Source organism: Mustela lutreola, chromosome 6, assembly GCF_030435805.1.
Source record: "Mustela lutreola isolate mMusLut2 chromosome 6, mMusLut2.pri, whole genome shotgun sequence".
Taxonomy (NCBI): Eukaryota; Metazoa; Chordata; class Mammalia; order Carnivora; family Mustelidae; genus Mustela; species Mustela lutreola.
This window is the reverse complement of record NC_081295.1, coordinates 117,601,314-117,618,025: the sequence shown is the minus strand read 5'-3', so window position 1 is coordinate 117,618,025 and position 16,712 is coordinate 117,601,314. Positions and strand designations below refer to the sequence as shown.

General features: G+C 46.4%; 1 protein-coding gene across 3 annotated transcripts in view; it reads left to right on the top strand.

Moving 5' to 3' along the window:
• The window catches only part of BRPF3 (bromodomain and PHD finger containing 3), a 34,846-nt gene that overhangs the window by 12,635 nt on the left and 5,499 nt on the right, over nucleotides 1-16,712 (top strand). Inside the window, exons 5-11 of one of the 3 annotated variants that reach the window (XR_009354788.1) lie at nucleotides 468-596; nucleotides 887-1,199; nucleotides 1,931-2,236; nucleotides 3,852-4,358; nucleotides 7,199-7,292; nucleotides 11,053-11,150; nucleotides 14,451-14,544. Coding sequence is in view for 2 of the 3 variants with exons in the window: in XM_059178482.1 (XP_059034465.1) it covers nucleotides 468-596; nucleotides 887-1,199; nucleotides 1,931-2,236; nucleotides 3,852-4,358; nucleotides 7,199-7,292; nucleotides 11,053-11,150; nucleotides 14,447-14,544 (1,545 nt within the window). In the remaining variant the exon portion in view is untranslated. Of the gene's footprint in view, nucleotides 1-467; nucleotides 597-886; nucleotides 1,200-1,930; nucleotides 2,237-3,851; nucleotides 4,359-7,198; nucleotides 7,293-11,052; nucleotides 11,151-14,446; nucleotides 14,545-16,712 lie in introns of all 3 variants that reach the window. The other 2 variants (XM_059178482.1, XM_059178483.1) reach the window with 2 other exon arrangements.

Sequence of the window (16,712 nt, the reverse complement as noted above, 5' to 3'; positions counted from 1 at the left end):
GGAGCACACACTGGAATCAGACTGTCTGGGACTGAATCCGGACTCTGCCCATTATTGGCTGTGTAGCTCAGGCCAGTTACTCTTGCTGTGCTCCAGTTGCTTCTTTGTAAAATGCCTCATCTGTACCTACCTCATTATATTATATAAAATGCTTGTATTTATATAAAATATCATATAAAATGTTTAGAATGTTACTTGGCATTTAAGAAGGACTATGAAAGTGTTAACATATTATTGGAAGTTTTTGGTATAGTGCTTGATACATAGGTGCTTGATACAACAGCCACAAAGTGGTAGCTGTTGGTCATTATTTCTGGGCCAAGGGCTGGGTGATTGCTCCTCATATACTGGTCAGTTTACGTCCTTTGAAAATTTGTTGTACATGATTGGCGAAAGTTAAGTTATCAAGAAGTTGTTGGGTGCCTCTCAGCAAGGGATATCCTGATCTCTTTCCACCTTCTCCACAGGTCAAGGTCCAGCAGGCTGCCATGGAGCTAGAGCTGATGCCCTTCAACGTGCTGCTGAGGACCACCCTGGACTTGCTGCAGGAGAAGGATCCAGCTCACATCTTTGCCGAACCTGTCAACCTGAGTGAGGCAAGTTCCCTCACACTTCCCGAGCAGTGAGCCCCTCCTGAATCGGAAGCAGGGTCTGAGTAGGCCAGAAACGGGTTGGGCCATAGGGTGGACAAAACCTGGGGGTTTCCGGCAAAGCTAGTAGACTTGCCCAGGGTGAGGGGTCAGGAAGCCAGGGGGAACCAGGGCCCTGGGGCTCTGCCTGAGCCAGCGTGCCAAACCAGAAAATGGGGAGGCAAGAGTACCGGTGAAGGGTGCATCTGTTTGGCTAGTAAATGGTTATTGTAATTGTACAGGTTTTATATGTTTAGGTTCCAGATTACCTGGAATTCATATCCAAGCCAATGGATTTTTCTACTATGAGACGGAAGCTGGAATCTCACCTGTACCGCACCTTGGAGGAGTTTGAGGAGGACTTTAACCTTATAGTTACCAACTGCATGAAGTATAATGCTAAAGACACAATTTTCCACCGAGCAGCTGTCCGCCTGCGGGACCTGGGAGGGGCCATTTTGCGGCATGCCCGGCGGCAGGCAGAGAACATCGGCTATGACCCCGAGAGGGGTACCCACTTGCCTGAGTCACCCAAATTGGAGGACTTTTACCGCTTCTCCTGGGAAGACGGTGAGAAGCCTGGATGGGTGGGGAGAAGAGGGACCAGGAGGAGGCATAGGGATGGAGCCCAGAGAGCCAGGGATCAGGGTGGACCTTGGAGCTATATAGGGTAGACATGAGGAGGAGAGCTGAGAGTAGGCACAGGCTGAGATAAACCTGCTTGTGGCTGCAGTAGTTCCAGGAGTTAAAGTTTAACTAATTTACCAAGTATTTCTTGAGTGGCAGGAAAGGAAATCAGGTACTTGCTGTCTGTTTGAAAAGCTAAATCCTTACGAGGGATCTTCCTCTTCTGGATGCCCTCCCTGTGGCTTTCGAGCATGGAGCAGGGAGAGTGCAATGCTAGTGTATGCCTGGCTCTTTCAGAGGAGTGGAGGTAGAGGAGCAGGAAAACGGAATTGCTTCTGAGCCCTGCATTCTGCCTGTCCCTGCTCTCTGCTTCTCGGTGGCAGAAGCCAGTCACAGGCTGGGGGATTGCCAAGCTACCTCGTGCCTGCTCCACGGAGCCTGTAATTATGATGTGAACTGCTTCCTGCAGATGTTTCCCAGATTCTGACCTTGTCCCTGTGGCTGCCCTCTGGGTGGTGGTGATACCAGGGCCAAGGCCTCACAGTGACACTGCTAGAAGCCACTGGCCCAAGCATTCCAGGAGAATATTTTGCATCCGAAGGATTCAGTCCCTTCCCTTTGCCCTGGGCTGGGCAGGTCCTTCAGCCCCTTCTGTCCTCCCTTCTCCCTGGCAGTGGACAACATCCTCATCCCAGAGAACCGGGCCCATTTGTCCCCGGAGGTGCAGCTGAAGGAGCTGCTGGAGAAATTGGACCTGGTGAGTGCCATGCGGTCCAGTGGGGCCCGGACCCGCCGCGTCCGCCTACTGCGCAGGGAGATCAATGCCCTTCGGCAGAAGCTGGCGCAGCCACCACCACCACCACAGCCACCATCACTGAACAAGACTGTGTCCAATGGGGAGCTGCCAGCAGGGCCCCAGGGGGATGTGGCTGTGCTGGAGCAGGCCCCACAGGAGGAGCCAGAAGACGATGGGGACAGAGGTGAGAGACGGTGCAGTCAGGGGGTTGGAGGCCTATGTAACGGAGTAAGGGTTGAGCTGAAATCCCATAGTGGAAGCATCCTTCCCTGAGCTTAGGTCTGACCCTTGTGGGCAAGCAAAAACTGTTGGAGGGGTCACACTTCCATGTATATCCAGGGATGATATCCAAAATATGTAATAATCAGTAGAGACCAAAAGTCAGCAGAGTGGATGTTGGCTGTTGTTTTGGAGTGTGTTCTTGGGGACCACTGACGGGGATGTTAAATTGCTAGATTGTGGACAGGTTTGGGGAGTTTCAGAGACTGGGGCCCAGCAGGTCTTCACTAACCAGTAAGAAAGCATTATAGTGTTTTGTACCTGATATGACTGTATTGCACATAATAGTTAAATATTAGCTCACCTTGAGCCATCATGCAAATAGGCTCTTAGAACAGATTAAGTTGTGGGGTAGGAGAATAGAAAAGGAAGAAAGACCCTAAAGATGGTCTGGCTTCTTGAGCTACCTCATGGCTTTGACCCCAGCCGGCCAAGTCTATAGACCTATCCCAAGCAGAAAGGCCAGATTGCAAAAGACGTCCGGAGTCTTTTCTCACCAGTCTCACCAGTCATAAAGCTGAGCTGCTTTCCATCCTTCCCCTTCATTGGGGACAAAATTGTACTCCTCATACAGGTCCTCAGAGCTGAGCCTACAGCTTGGGGGGATGATCTGTCATCCACACAGCCTAGAAGGGTTCGGTTATCTCCAGAGCTTAAGGGGTCAAATTGCAAGAAATGGTCCATTTTATTTTAGGTTGACCAAGAATAAGGACATGGCTGGGAGGTCCCATTTAGCAGTCACTCTTTCTGGTTCTTTAGGTGGCAGTCAGCATGCCACTTGTATCGCACTCCTGGGCTATGGCAGTGCAGCCTAGTGACTGGCCAGAAGAGCTTTTCCCAGTGAGTTTCAAAACAAAATTCCCAGGCCTCTCTTCTCAAAGAGTCAGATGAAGGAAGTCTGGGCTGTGGCTTGAAAGTTGTAATTTTTAAAAGTTTCACAGTGGCAAAAGACCAGACATGTTTGGGAACCACTGATTTAACTTACTTGCTCTAATTTTTCCACATTTGTAAACTTATTCTTTCTGTTTGTACTACTTGCTTTACTTGGGTGATAGGAGACAAAATACATTGGCAGAAGGGAAAACACTTGAGTCGAATGCGCATTGTGTACTTCTAATCTGTAAAGCTGAACTTGCCTGAGGATTGAAGCCAGCTGGCTTTCAGTTTTCTCAGGTGTGGAGTAATGGTTTGTAACACTCATTTCATCAGATTCACCTGGTAAAGCTTTTTAAAAAAATATCCCATAGTTAGAGATATAGTTTCAGTTGGTCTGGGATAGGACCTCGACACTGGAATTTTTAAGAAACTGCCTAGGTGATTCTAATACACATGGTTTAGAATCATTAATGTAGATAAAGCTTAATTCTACATTCTCTTTGCCTCAGACAAGGAGACCTGGCATATGCGTCAAGATTTGTAATAGCTCATGCCTTTGGTTCTTGGTCATCAGTGTCAGTATCTGGCTTGTAGGGGCAGACTTTTTCTAAAATGTTCAAGCAGGTTCTCTTTTTGTCTAACAGATGACTCCAAACTGCCTCCCCCACCAACCCTGGAGCCCACTGGGCCTGCTCCTTCCTTGTCTGAGCAAGACTCGCCTCCAGATCCCCCTACTCTGAAACCCATAAATGATAGCAAACCTCCAAGCCGATTCCTAAAGCCCAAAAAGGTGGAAGAAGATGAGCTCTTGGAAAAATCCCCTCTGCAGATTGGGAGTGAGCCCTTGCAACGCTTGCTCAGTGACAATGGCATCAACAGAGTATCTCTGATGGCCCCTGATGCCCCTGCTGGTGCCCCACTCAGTGGTGTGGGCCGCCGCACCTCAGTCCTCTTCAAGAAGGCCAAGAATGGGGTTAAGCTACAGAGGAGCCCAGATAGGGCCCTGGAGAATGGCGAGGACCACGGTGCAGTGGGCTCTCCTGCCTCTCCGGCCAGCATCGATGATGAACAGCACTCCCGGAAACGGCCAAGGAGCAGGAGCTGTAGTGAGAGCGAAGGGGAGAGATCCCCCCGACTGGAAGAGGAGACAGGTGACCACACTGGTGACTTCTCTACTTCTCATCTGCTTTCTTGCTTTGCCTTGCCAGCCAGCACCCCCCCACACACACACCACCAGTTGGCTGCCTCCCTCATGGTCCCTGTGGACCCAATAGAAGCATTGAGGGTCCGTAGTTTACATTTGGGCCTGGCGCATGAGTAGGGGCCTGGAGGAAAAGGCTTTGAGAAAGTAATTTGAGACGGCCAGATTGTGTCTGGGACCCTCTTTGGCCCTGAAGTGAATGCAAATCTATATGCCATAAAGTAGTTCCTACCTTCACTTTAGTTTATTCATTCATCAGATAATTCTGTGAGGCATTATCTTAGGCATAGGGGGAAAATCAGTGAGCAAAAGGTGAAAATCTCCCTTGTAAGGGAGAAAGACTAAAAGCAAATGAGTAGATTGTATTTTCCATTAGAAACTGTGGCAAAAAGTCCAGCAGGAAAGGGGAATGGGGGCTGTTGGGGTGGTATTAGAGAGGATGGCCCGGGGAAGCCCGAGTTGAGGACATTTGAGTAAAGATTTGAAGGAGTTGGAGGCATAAGCCATTTGGGTGTCTGGGGGAAGAACACTTCAAAAAGATAGGCTAGCAAGTGCACAGGCCTTGGAGGTGGAAGTGCCTGCGTGCCTGGGCCAGTGAGGAAGCCAGTGCGGTTGCAGCAGCTTTAGCCAGGGTGTGGGTGGAGATGGGGCTCCAGGGCTGGCTAATGGGGGCTCTGTCACTAAAGAGTCCTTACTATACATCCAGCACAAGCTGGTTACGGGGTCATACAGTAAGTCAGACTGAGTTCCAGCTCTAGAAGAGTCCACAGTCCGGGGGGAGACCAGATGGTGTCCTGAGGTGCACAGATGTTAGAAGGACCATACGTGGTTGTGTGTTGGGGACACCACTGCTGGAGGCAGGCAGGGACTAGGAGCTAGAGGACTTGGGCTTCACGAGGGGCCGGGGCCTGAGCTGGTCCTGTGGGAAGAAGGCAGAATATCGGGGAATAGGTGGAGCCAAGGGCTCAGGCCCATGTGCATGGGAACAAGGACAGAGTGCCTGTGAGGGACAGTTTGAAGAGGGGCTTCTTGGAGCACCAGGAGCCAAGGCTGGATGGGTGAGGAGGGCCTGGAGGTGCAGACAGTGTTGTGCAGTCTCAGTGGGATGGGGGAGGGCAGCTTGCTTGGTGGGAGGGGCCCGCTCTGGGCTTTTGCTTTTTGTGTTGTTCTCATTCTTTTATGTGGTGGCTTTGGGCTGTGTGGCCAGTATATGCTTTTTGTCTTCCCACTTAACACTTTGTTTCTAGCAATACCTTCCCTTCCCCGTCAATAGATTAGTATATGGAACCAAGAGTGAGGCCTGGAGTTAGGCAGACCAGGGTTCAAGTCCCATCTTCTGACCAGTTGTATAGGTTTGGGCAGATGAATTAACCTTTCAGACTTATTTCTTATTTCTAGTAGGAGGCTCTAAGAATTGGAAATAGACTGTGTGAAGTACTTGGCACGCAGCAGTCGATGGTCGCAGTTACCGCGGTCGTCTCCGCTCTGTGAGGAGCAGCCAAACAGCACTGAGAGGGCTGTGCACTAAAAATGAAAAATCCCACTATTGGGAAATAGGTCTGGGTGTCAGGCTCATCCAACCCGAGAGGGCCTACTCTACTGCTTGGGAACCTGCTAGAATCCGTTCATTCCCCAGCATCGCAGAGGCCTGGCACCCAGGAATATTTCTGTACAACTTTAGTGGAGTCTCCCAAAAATAGGTGTTGATCTTTGGCAGTCAAGGCAGCTGAGACGCAGCTGGCTTCGTGATTTAAACAGAAGCTGTAACATCATAGAGGCAGAGTCAGGTTAGAGTCCAGATATCTTGGCTCAGGCACCTGCTTTTCCAGGTGTAGCTTGTACTCACAGTTCTCTGGCCAAGGTGTCTGACCGAGAGCTCTCGAGCTCTTGGCTCAGCTTCCAGACTCCTAGGACTCTGGAATGTGATTAGGAATCAGGGACTAGAGAGGAGAGTTGGAAGCCTTGGCAGCTCATGAGCCTCATGCCCCTGGGATGACCAGACAGCCTTCATTTCCTCCAAAGGGCCCCTTTCTATAAACAGACTTCTCTCATTCATACCTAGTACTGTCCTCTTTAAGTAAGAAGGTATTATTTTCAGAAATGGAGAAGAAGAGGTAAAGAGGAAAAGGGCCGTGTATTTCAGAGCCCAGTCCAGGACCTAGGGAACTCTTGACTCCCAGGCCAGCAAGGTCAGGTCTCCTTTAGAGGTGCTCAAGTCCCCTATCCTCAGCTCTGACCAGCTCTGCTAGGTATCTTGGGGTGGGACTGACATAGCCACTACCCTTCCCCAACCTCCCCTGACACCATCCCAAAAGAATGAAGCTAGCTGTTGCCAGCTGTGTGATAGATAGGGTGTGTGAGTGTTTATCTGAAGAGGCAAGGTGGGTGGGCTCCCCAAGAGGCAGAGGAGACTCCCTGATAATTGAGACTTGAAATTAGAAGCAGATCCAGGGACTTAGGAGCCAGCTGGAGTAGGGAAGTCTTGGTATTTCCTTTTGTAGCCAACTGACAGTAACTGGTATGAACTGTGTGCTGTGTTTCCCTTAAACCAGAGGGATGGGAAGGAAAATGCAGTGTCTGCTCATTGCCCTAGTCAACATTTCCCCCAAATCTTCACTGGGTTCTTTCCACCACCCAAGACCTATCTCCCATGTGGGAAGAACAGCCACCCTCTTCCACCTGAGCCCTCCTGAGTCCTCACTGAGCCCTCCTGAGGCAGCTGCCTCACACACCAGCATGGGTCAGGGGAAGGGGGTTTCCGAGTTGAGGCTTATTCTGTGTCCTTGGCAGGCGTGACCAACGGCTTTGGAAAACACACTGAAAGCGGGTCTGACTCCGAGTGTAGTTTGGGTCTCAGTGGCGGACTGGCATTTGAAGCTTGCAGGTAAGAACAGTTGTTCCCAAATCTTTGTTGGCAGCTCTGCCACCTCCCCCTTTATTCTCTGTTCAGCTACAGATGGAACCTCCTCCTGCTTATCTAAGATTTTTCTTCCCCCACTCCTGCTATTTCCTGAGGCCTCTGGTCCATAGCACTGGTAGCTCCTAGGAAATGGGGATAACCCTTGCCTCTTAGGCTGATCCGACTGGGAGGGGAGGAGTGGCGCTGATGCTTTGCAGGGTTTGTGGAGCTGAATTTGGCTCCAGAGGGCAGGGACAGCCAAATCTCTTTTGCCCAGCGAAGTTAACATTTGAGCCAATCCCCCACCTTCCCTGCTGGGCCACTCTGATAACCCAGTTACAGACACGGTTTTGCCCTTTGCCTTTTGGGGTATCGTAGCAAAGGCATCTTGAGAGGTGTGGTGGGCAAATAAGAAATGAGCAGATAGGAAGTTTGGAATAGCCATTTATTCAAAGGTCCCAGCTCTACTGCCATCCTCGAGTTGGGAACGGATGGGTTTCTTTTTCCATTCTTTTACCAGAAGGGAGGCTTTCTGAGACCAGAACATTAAAGTTCCTTCCAAGTCCAAGAGTTTATTAGATCCCTACACTCTATTATGGGTGCTCTGCCAGACACTATGGAGAGTGGGATTATTGGAAATGGGAGACCCTCAGTGCCACAGAGGAGAAACAAGTTGTCCTGAAAGCGAACTCATGGTCCCCCATCATGGCCATTGAATGGATCCTGGGTTCAGAGTAGGGGAGGAAAGGTCCCAGGGCAGCACTAAAAGACTCTACGTCCAGGTTTGAAGTGCTTCTAAGGCAGGTTGAGTGTGTGTTTTGTTAGTATTCACTCTACTGTGGCTACTGGGCTTCTGGGGGCAGGGGCCATGTGTGGCTGTGGGAGGACCCCTGCCATGGTATGTGGTTCCTTTGAGCTTTCCCTCCCACCAAGCCTCAGAATCACCCTAGCTTTCTTTTTCCGTGGCCTCTAGAGATGTAGGGGCAATAGATGGGAAGAAACACAGTATTAGGCATAGAGGAGGCAGAGCTTTCAAAATCTTATAAGATGTTTTCACCTTGGTCCTGGGTTGGAATTCCTGAGTCCTTTCAAAGATAATGATGCCTGGAAACCCAGTTCATCGGCATAAGGTAGGAGTAGCTTAACAAACTATCCCCTCTTAGCCCTTGACTAAGGTTGGAAGGTGTGTTGGACCCTTTGCTCCATGAAGGGCTCTCGTCCCAGCCATGAACCACAGGAAGGGAGCCAGGCCAACCTCTGGTTAGCCTGCTGATTGGGCCGTGTGTTTGCTTTTGTGTAGAATTCTATTCCATGCCACCAGTTTCTCTAGAGCCCTGCTTAGTGTGGGAACAATGCCCTTGGAAGGCATTTCCTCTTTAAGTCAGTGGGACTCTGGAATTTCACAGTTTAAAATAGGAGGTTCAGGACTCCCAACTGTAAGATTTTTTTTTTTCCTTTTTCTTTCTTTCCTTTTTTACTCCCTACACTGTGGTGATAAGTACATAAAGGAAGATTTTACTTACTTTTTTTTTTTTTAAGTTTTATTTATTTGAGGGAGAGAATATGCACACATAGAGGGTAGGGGCAGAAGGAGAGAGAGAGAAACTTTAGCAGACTCTGTGTTGACCATGGAGCCCGATGTGGGACTTGATCTTGAGACCCTGAGACCATAAACTGAGCAGAAACCAAGAGTCAGCTGCTCAACTGAGCCACCCATTTACCCTTTTAGTTACTAATTACTGGAATCATATAATCCCAGAAGTAGAAAAAACCTTGAAAGAACCTGTGTTCACTAATCCTATTCCCTTGCCCACCTATGCTGGGGTTTATCTTTCCTGATGATATTCTGAGCCCGACTGGGGCTGTGCCTTCTATGGGTCACTTACTCAATTATTAATAATTGAGCACCTATTTCAAGCCAGGCATTGTTCTAAGTACTGATAAGATGTGTTCTAATGGAGCTTATCTTTTAGAAGGGATAGATGAATGTTAGACCAGTAAACAAAGTAATTATAGATTGGGTTGGCTGCTTAGATCTACGTAACTTGGGAAGAGGGCTGAAATGCAGGCCAGGTTGAGTCACTTGTGCTTTTCTATGAAATAGGAATACACGGACCTAGTTTTGTTGTATCTTCTTTTATTGAGCTCTTCCTCCTCAGAGCTCAGCTCATCATTTGATAGTACACAACATTAGTAGTTTATAATATTTAAAGTGAGAAATTAAAATTTACTGCCCTTCATATAATAGTATTTGTTATATAACTACCATCTGTCATTTGTTGAGTACTGGGTATGTGAGTGCCCTGTGTATTAATGCAGTAGATCCTCACAGCAGCCCATGGGGACACCAGCCTCAGAGAGGGTAGGTAACTTGCTCAACGTCATAGAACGCATGAATAGAAGAGCCAGGTTCTGAACCCAGGTAGTCGGCTCCAGAGTTTTTCTCTTAACCTCTCTGTTGTGGCCTCTTTTGTCACATTTGAAGATGTCTCCCCAGATCCATGGTAGGAACTTTGAGAGGCCTCAGAGTCTGTAAGCCCAGTGGCAGATTTTTATAGGGTGAGTGGGAACTGAATCCGAAATGTAAACCGAGTGTTAATTTTTTTTTTTTTTCCTAAACAGGTTCTAATTTTGACTAGCAGGAAAAAAAGCTACCAACCTGCCAGTTACTGAAGGATTAGGATTCATTGGGTTCTGGTTGTGCAAGGTTTTCTGAATAAGACTATAATATGAAAACTTAAAAAAGAAAAAAGGCTATAATAAAGTCAGCTTTGATTCAGTTAAACAGGAGTACCCTACTCTGTCCAGCCAGTCCTGACGCCGGCATCCTTTTATCCCATCAGGGGTGTCCTAAGCATTTCTACTCTTCTGCAGATTGGTGCCCCATCTTTTAAGCATTTCTTTTTTGTTGAAAAAATTATAGGAGTGATGTTTCTCACTGTTTAGATGGGAACAAACCCTGGCTACATCATGCCCAGAGGCTTACAACTATGGTGTACGTTAGAATTGCATTGAGAGCTATTTAAAAATATAGGTGCTTGGGTGGGTTCCACGTATACCATTATTCTGATATTACCATTCCCATTTTTGCTTTAGTACCTTATAGTCTTTGTCTAATATATATATATTTTACTTCTTTGCAGTAACCATATGGGAAAAAATTGGTCTTATTTGTTTAAAAAAAAATCCATCTCTGTCTAAGAAAAACTTCACACACAAAGTGGAAGTGAGAAGTGGATTTTTTTTTTTTTTCAATTAAAAAATGTCTTTTCTAGTTAAGGAAGTAAGACATGTCCTTTATAGGAAGTTTGGGAAAGAGGCACATTTTTGTACCTCAAAAATAAATTATTTTCTAAAGAAGCAGCATGAACCATAGAGTAAAAGAATTCTGGACAGATGTAAGACTGGCCCTTCTCGTGACTAGGCTGCTTAAACCTTGGAAGGATTGACAAGTGCCTGGATTGACCTTTCCTCTGGGTGAAGGCCAAGGTTCCTGGGCAAGGAAGCAGGCATCTCTATCCAGAGCCCTTCCACACGGATGAAGTGGTCCCTCAAAGCCTCATAGGAACTTTGTGGTTGGAAGCATATCGTGGGTTAGTGCAAGTTATTAGGGGAAGGTGAGAAACTATTCTCCTTGAAGGGTTTTTGCAGCTCCCCTCCTCTCAGGCATAGGAGAGCAGCAGTGGATGTATTAGTCATTGAAATTGCTCATTTTGCTCCCTCTGCCTTCTTGGTCTATATGCAGTGGTCTGACGCCCCCCAAACGCAGCCGTGGGAAACCAGCCCTATCTCGTGTCCCCTTCCTGGAAGGTGTAAATGGAGATTCTGACTACAGCAGCTCAGGTGAGGAGCAGTGTACTGGTGGATCTGGGGAGGCGGGGTAGGCCTTCCAAAGAACCAGCTCTGTGGGCTGCAGCCAGACCCGTAGCTCCTAAAACCCTTGGGCATGGGCATGGAGATGTCTCTCCCTCCCAGGCCATCCAGGCCATTCAAACTCTTTTTCTTTTTTGAACTTCATCCTAAATTTGAATAGTAATATATGCCCATGAAAACAAAAATGAAAAAGGTACAGAAGGCTGCATAATGAAAAACCAGGGGTCCTTTCCTTAGAACAACCACTGCTAGCAGTTTCTTTTGTGTCTCCCTAGATGAAATTTATATAAGCCAAGACCTTTGCATATATTTAGGAGAGTGCATAGAGAAGCTAATATACATGTGTTCCTCTAAACCGTGTCTTTTTTCAGTTAATAATATATCTTGGAGATGCTTCTGTGCTTTTTATTGGCTACCTGATGTCCCATTATCTAGGAGTGCCAGTCTTTCACGGATGGGCATGTAGATTGTTTTCACTTCTTTATTATAATCAGTGAGCAACTTGTACACAGATCATTTTGCATCGCTGGGGAGCACGCACTTCTGTAGAGAAGTGGAGCTACTGTATGTGAGAGAAGTATGTACTTGTAGTTTCCAGAGACATTGCCAGTCTGCCCTCACTGGAGCGATCAGTGACAGCCTGGATTACTGAATCTCACACATTGCCCTGAGATTTCATGCGATCCAGTGCTTCCAGCTACATCCTCATGAGACATTCTATTCCGGCTGGTCCAAACAGTGACATACATGGACCGAGGGATTCAAGAACAGGACAAGGCAGGGCCAAAGGAGAGGGCTGGTTGGTGCTCAGGTGGAGTGGGGACAGGGCGGGCTGTTCTCCGAGTCCATCTCTGTGCAGCCCTCCTGTGCGGCGGGGCGGTGCACTCTGGATGCCCCGTGAAGCTTCCATATAACACACAGGCGTCAGGGCCTCTCTTCTTTCCTTTTCCCAACCGCTTTACTTTTCCTTAGCATCAGTTTCTTTCTCATACGTGTGTTGAGGAATGCATGCCTGTGTATTTCACTGTTGTCTGACTGTCAGCGCCCAGAAAGCAGGGCTCATGTCTAGATGAATTGGATCAGCATCTAACACAAAACTGGCAGCGGATTGGCACCTACATTGTGATTCTGGTAGTGACATTTTACTCTTATTTTTAAAACCATATACTTATAAAATGATGCCAAAGGAAATTTAAAAATTTCGACCCTCTGATGTCCCATCATCACCTTAACACAGTTGTCTTCATTTCTTTCTGTGGCCTTCTGTTTATTTTAGGCACATTTTTAACAAAATGTTAATCCAGAATATTTCATTTTCTGCATTTTTCAACGTTCTCTCATACTTTTTTCATGTTGACATGATCTTTATTTATCTCATATTAGTGGAACAACGTATCTTCCAATCAGTGCATTATAGTTTACTTAACTCTTTTATTGTTAGACTTTTGGTTATTTCCAACTTTAAACATTATACATAATGTAGTAAATGTGTATTTTTGTTCAAAATCCTTTTATTCATTTTTAAAGTTATTTTTCTTTGAATACATTCTCACAGAAGGAATATACTGAAGCAGATGATTCATACTTTTTTTTAATGGCTCTTGAGACATACCGCCAAATTATATGTATTTTTTAAGATTTATTTATTTTTAGAGAGAGTGAAAAGAAGAGAGAAAGTGCATACATGCAAGCAGGGGGAGGGGCGGAGGGAGAGAATCTCAAGCAGACTCCTCCTCGGCATGAAGCCTGACACAGGGCTCAGTCTGGACCCTGAGATCATGACCAGAGCAAGAATCAGGAGTCAGATGCTTAATCGACTGAGCCACCTACGTGCCCCCTGCCAAATTATATTCTTAAGGATTAGACTGGTCTGGAGTTTCTTCAACAGTGTGTGATTGTACCAGTTTCCCCACAGCCTTCCTCTTTAGTATTAGATTTTATCCTTTTGTTGTTACTGCTTTTGACCCAGTGCATAAAAAGCAATACCTTGGCGTGTTTGAGTGGTTCAGTCTGTTAAGCGGTTGCCTTCAGCCCAGGTTATGATCCTGGGGTCCTGGGATCAAGCTCTGTGTCCAGCTCTCTGCTCAGCAGGGAGAGTGCTTCCCCTTTCTCTCTGCACACCCCCTCCCTGGCTCATGTCCTCTCTTTCTCTCTCTCTCTCTCAAATAAATAAATCTTTAAAAAAGAAACAATACCTCATTATTAGTAGTACATTTTTAAAAAAATTATAAATGAGGGTGGTAATATTCTTTAGGAATATAATTTCCATTCTGGAGAAGTCTGGAGCCTTTTCCTTGATTGTGCTTGGTCACCTTGAGTTCTCAGTTTCTAGCTGTGGGGAGGGGAAGGGAGGTTCCTCTTTTTGTTCAGGAGCATTTGTGAAGTCCATCCAAGTGTGCTGGTGCATTGGGTGTAGAACAGAGTAAGCTGGAAAGATGTGGTGCTGCCCTGAGCGGGACACCATCTAAGGTTCTGAGAAAAGCATGTCCATGAGGGACCTGCAGACCTGCTAGGCTCTGCCGAGTCCTGTGTATCCAGGTGATGTGGGTGGCCAGGTGTGGCCCTGTCAGGAAAGAACTCATTTATTAGCAAGTGGTTTTCCTGGGATGTCTGTCCCAGGCTTCTTTTTCCATGAAGCCTCTATTGGGAGGCTCACCACGCAGGGAGGCCCAGAGAGCAGGTTGTGGTTTTGTCAAGTTGCATTGTCATTCTTCTTCCTGGGGTCCTGGTGATGAAGCAGTCATATTTTTCCAAGGAATACCATCCTAGGGTTCTAGTCCAGAGGTCAGCAGACTAACATATTGCCTGTTTTTTTGTAGGGCCTGCAGGCTAAAATGGTTTTTACATTTTTAAATGATTGAAAAGAAAATCAAAAGAAGAATGATATTTTGTAACACATGAAAATTGCATGAAATTCAAATTTCAGTGCCTAAAAATAAAATTTTATGGGGACACAGCCATATTCATTCCTTTACAGAATATCTGTGGCTGTTTTCATGCTGCAACAATAGAGTTGAGTAGTTGCAACAGAGGCCCTGTGGACTGTAAAACCTAAAATATTTATCATTTGGCCCTTTACAAAACAAGTTTGCCGACCTCTGGTCTAGTCGTAAGAACTAAGGAAAGGCCAGGGAAGAGGAAGGGTGGAGGGGATGTGACTGACTCATTCCTGGGTTGCCCCAGTCAAATGGAGGCCACAGGCAGGCCTCCTGGGCACCATTCCAAGTCCCCTTTGGGTGCTGTCTCCTCCCCTCCCCCACCCCCAGGCAGAAGCCTCCTGATGCCCTTTGAAGACCGCGGAGACCTGGAGCCCCTGGAGCTGGTGTGGGCCAAGTGCCGAGGCTATCCCTCCTACCCTGCCTTGGTGAGTCTGCCCCAGACACCACTCTCTTCCCTCCCCTGGGCTGTTCTGGCCCCTGTCTTGCCTTGGGGGCTTATCTGATTGGATCAAGCCAGCAGAGTACGGTGGGCGTCAGGGTGCCTTTAGCCACAGAAGAGAGGGAGGTTTTACCCCAGTCTGGGTGGGTCAACCCATCAAGGACCCTAGCTTGGAGCACTCAAAATAGGGTAAAAGTATGAAGACAGAGACTTGGGCTCATAAGGATTTAATAGCATTTATTTATTTGCTTATACATAAAAGTAATGTATGCTTGTTGTAGAGAATTTATTAAATATTTGTCATGCAAATTCTTGAAATACTGAGGAAGGTATGGTTTTTCTCATGTTGTGGGGAAGAAAATTGAGGGTCTGTCTGTTGCCTGTGGTCATCTAGCTATTAAATAGCAGGGTTGGAATTTGAGCCCAAGGCTCAACATGTGTGATGGCAAAGCCTGTGTTCTGAGCCACTAAGTTCAAAATCACCCATAATCTCATCTGTTCGGAGATTACCTCCTGGTGTATAGCCACTCAGCTTTTTAAAAAAATGCATAAATATGAGATCATACTCTGTTTAACCTCCCTTTCACTTAACAGTGTACCGTGAACACGCATGTCTTGTGCCATTAAACATTCTTTATCAACATCACTTTAATGACTGCATTATCCTCAGTTGTATGCATGCACCTTATTTAACCATTCTGTAGTTGGTCATTTAGGTTGTTTAGAGTTTTTCACTATGACAAATAGCTGGCAGTAAACATGACTATAATTTGTGCACATCATGATGATTTCTGTACAGTGAATTCTTGGAGGTGCCTTCTTGGGGCAAGGTCTCTGCAAAATTCTGATACAAATTGCCAAACTGGCCTTTAGAAAGTTAGTTTCAGTGTCTACTCCCACCAGTAGTTGCTAAAATTTCTCATTTTTTCCATAGTAGCAGTAGCTAAAAATTCCATTTTTATCACCTTGATTGTTATTTCTTAGAGCTCCCTCTGTACTGGGGAGGTAATGTCCATCTGGCGCTGGAAGATAGTGATTCTAAACCTTTGGGGCATGCCAGAATCATGGAGGATTTTTTAAACAATACGGATACTGAGGCCCCATCTCAGAACGACCCAGTGAGAATAAGGCCAAACTAAGCAATGAATAGTTTCTTAATTTTAATTTAATTTAATTTTATTAGAGAGCAGCACGAGATGGGTTGGGGGAGAGGGAGAGAGAGAATCTTAGGCTCCATACTCAGTGTGGAGCCTCATATGGGGCTTGATCTCACGACCCCAAGATGATGACTTGAGCTGAAATCAAGAGTTAGGTGCCTAACTGACTGAGCCACCAGATGCCTCTAGCTATAAATATTTTTTTAAAAACCTTTCCAGATGATCTGTAATCAGGATTGTGAACTACCCTGCCAACTGCTTGCATCTATACATGGTTCTGGGCTTCTCATGGTTCTTTCGGGTCTAATAGCGGCTTCTTAAGGTCACGAAGGCGGAAACTCTGACCCTTTTGGGCTGGAGGAAGCTACAGCTCTCAGAGGTTGTACAACTTGCTGGGGCCATACTGGAATGCCTTTTGCCTACCTCACTCCCCCTATAATGGCAGGTGGGGGGATCCACGCAGTGATCCAACTGCTGAGGAGTTTTGGGCCTGGAGTCTGTGCCCTGTTGTCACTGAGACCCCAGCATAGTTGCTGAGGAAGTGCTTAAAGCTGTACAAGTTTGATACTCGTTTTTTTAAGTCTCACAGTGCAAAAACAAACAACAACAGAAGTCTAAAACTGGTCTCTTTTTTTCCCTTTTCAGTTATCTTCTTTATCATAACATTTTCTTTCATGATTAAATAAATTCAGCCACCACCTGAGAAAACCCACCACTTGAACACAGCCTGTGTTTTTATTTTGGTTTACGCTCTCCCAGTTCTCCTGTGCATTCTTAAATGTGTACTTGTGTCCATAATGAATATATGGTTTTCGAATGGGTTTTTTTGGCTCTTGTTTTTTTAAAAAAAAAAGTCTTTTTCTATAAAATAATGTGCCTGTACTATAGAAGTTTTGGAAAAGTAGCAGGAACCCCACCGTTCTAGCATGTCAGCTGTAAGCGTTTTGCATCATGTCTTGTCTCTGTTTATGTAGTAAGGCTCTAATAATAATGTATG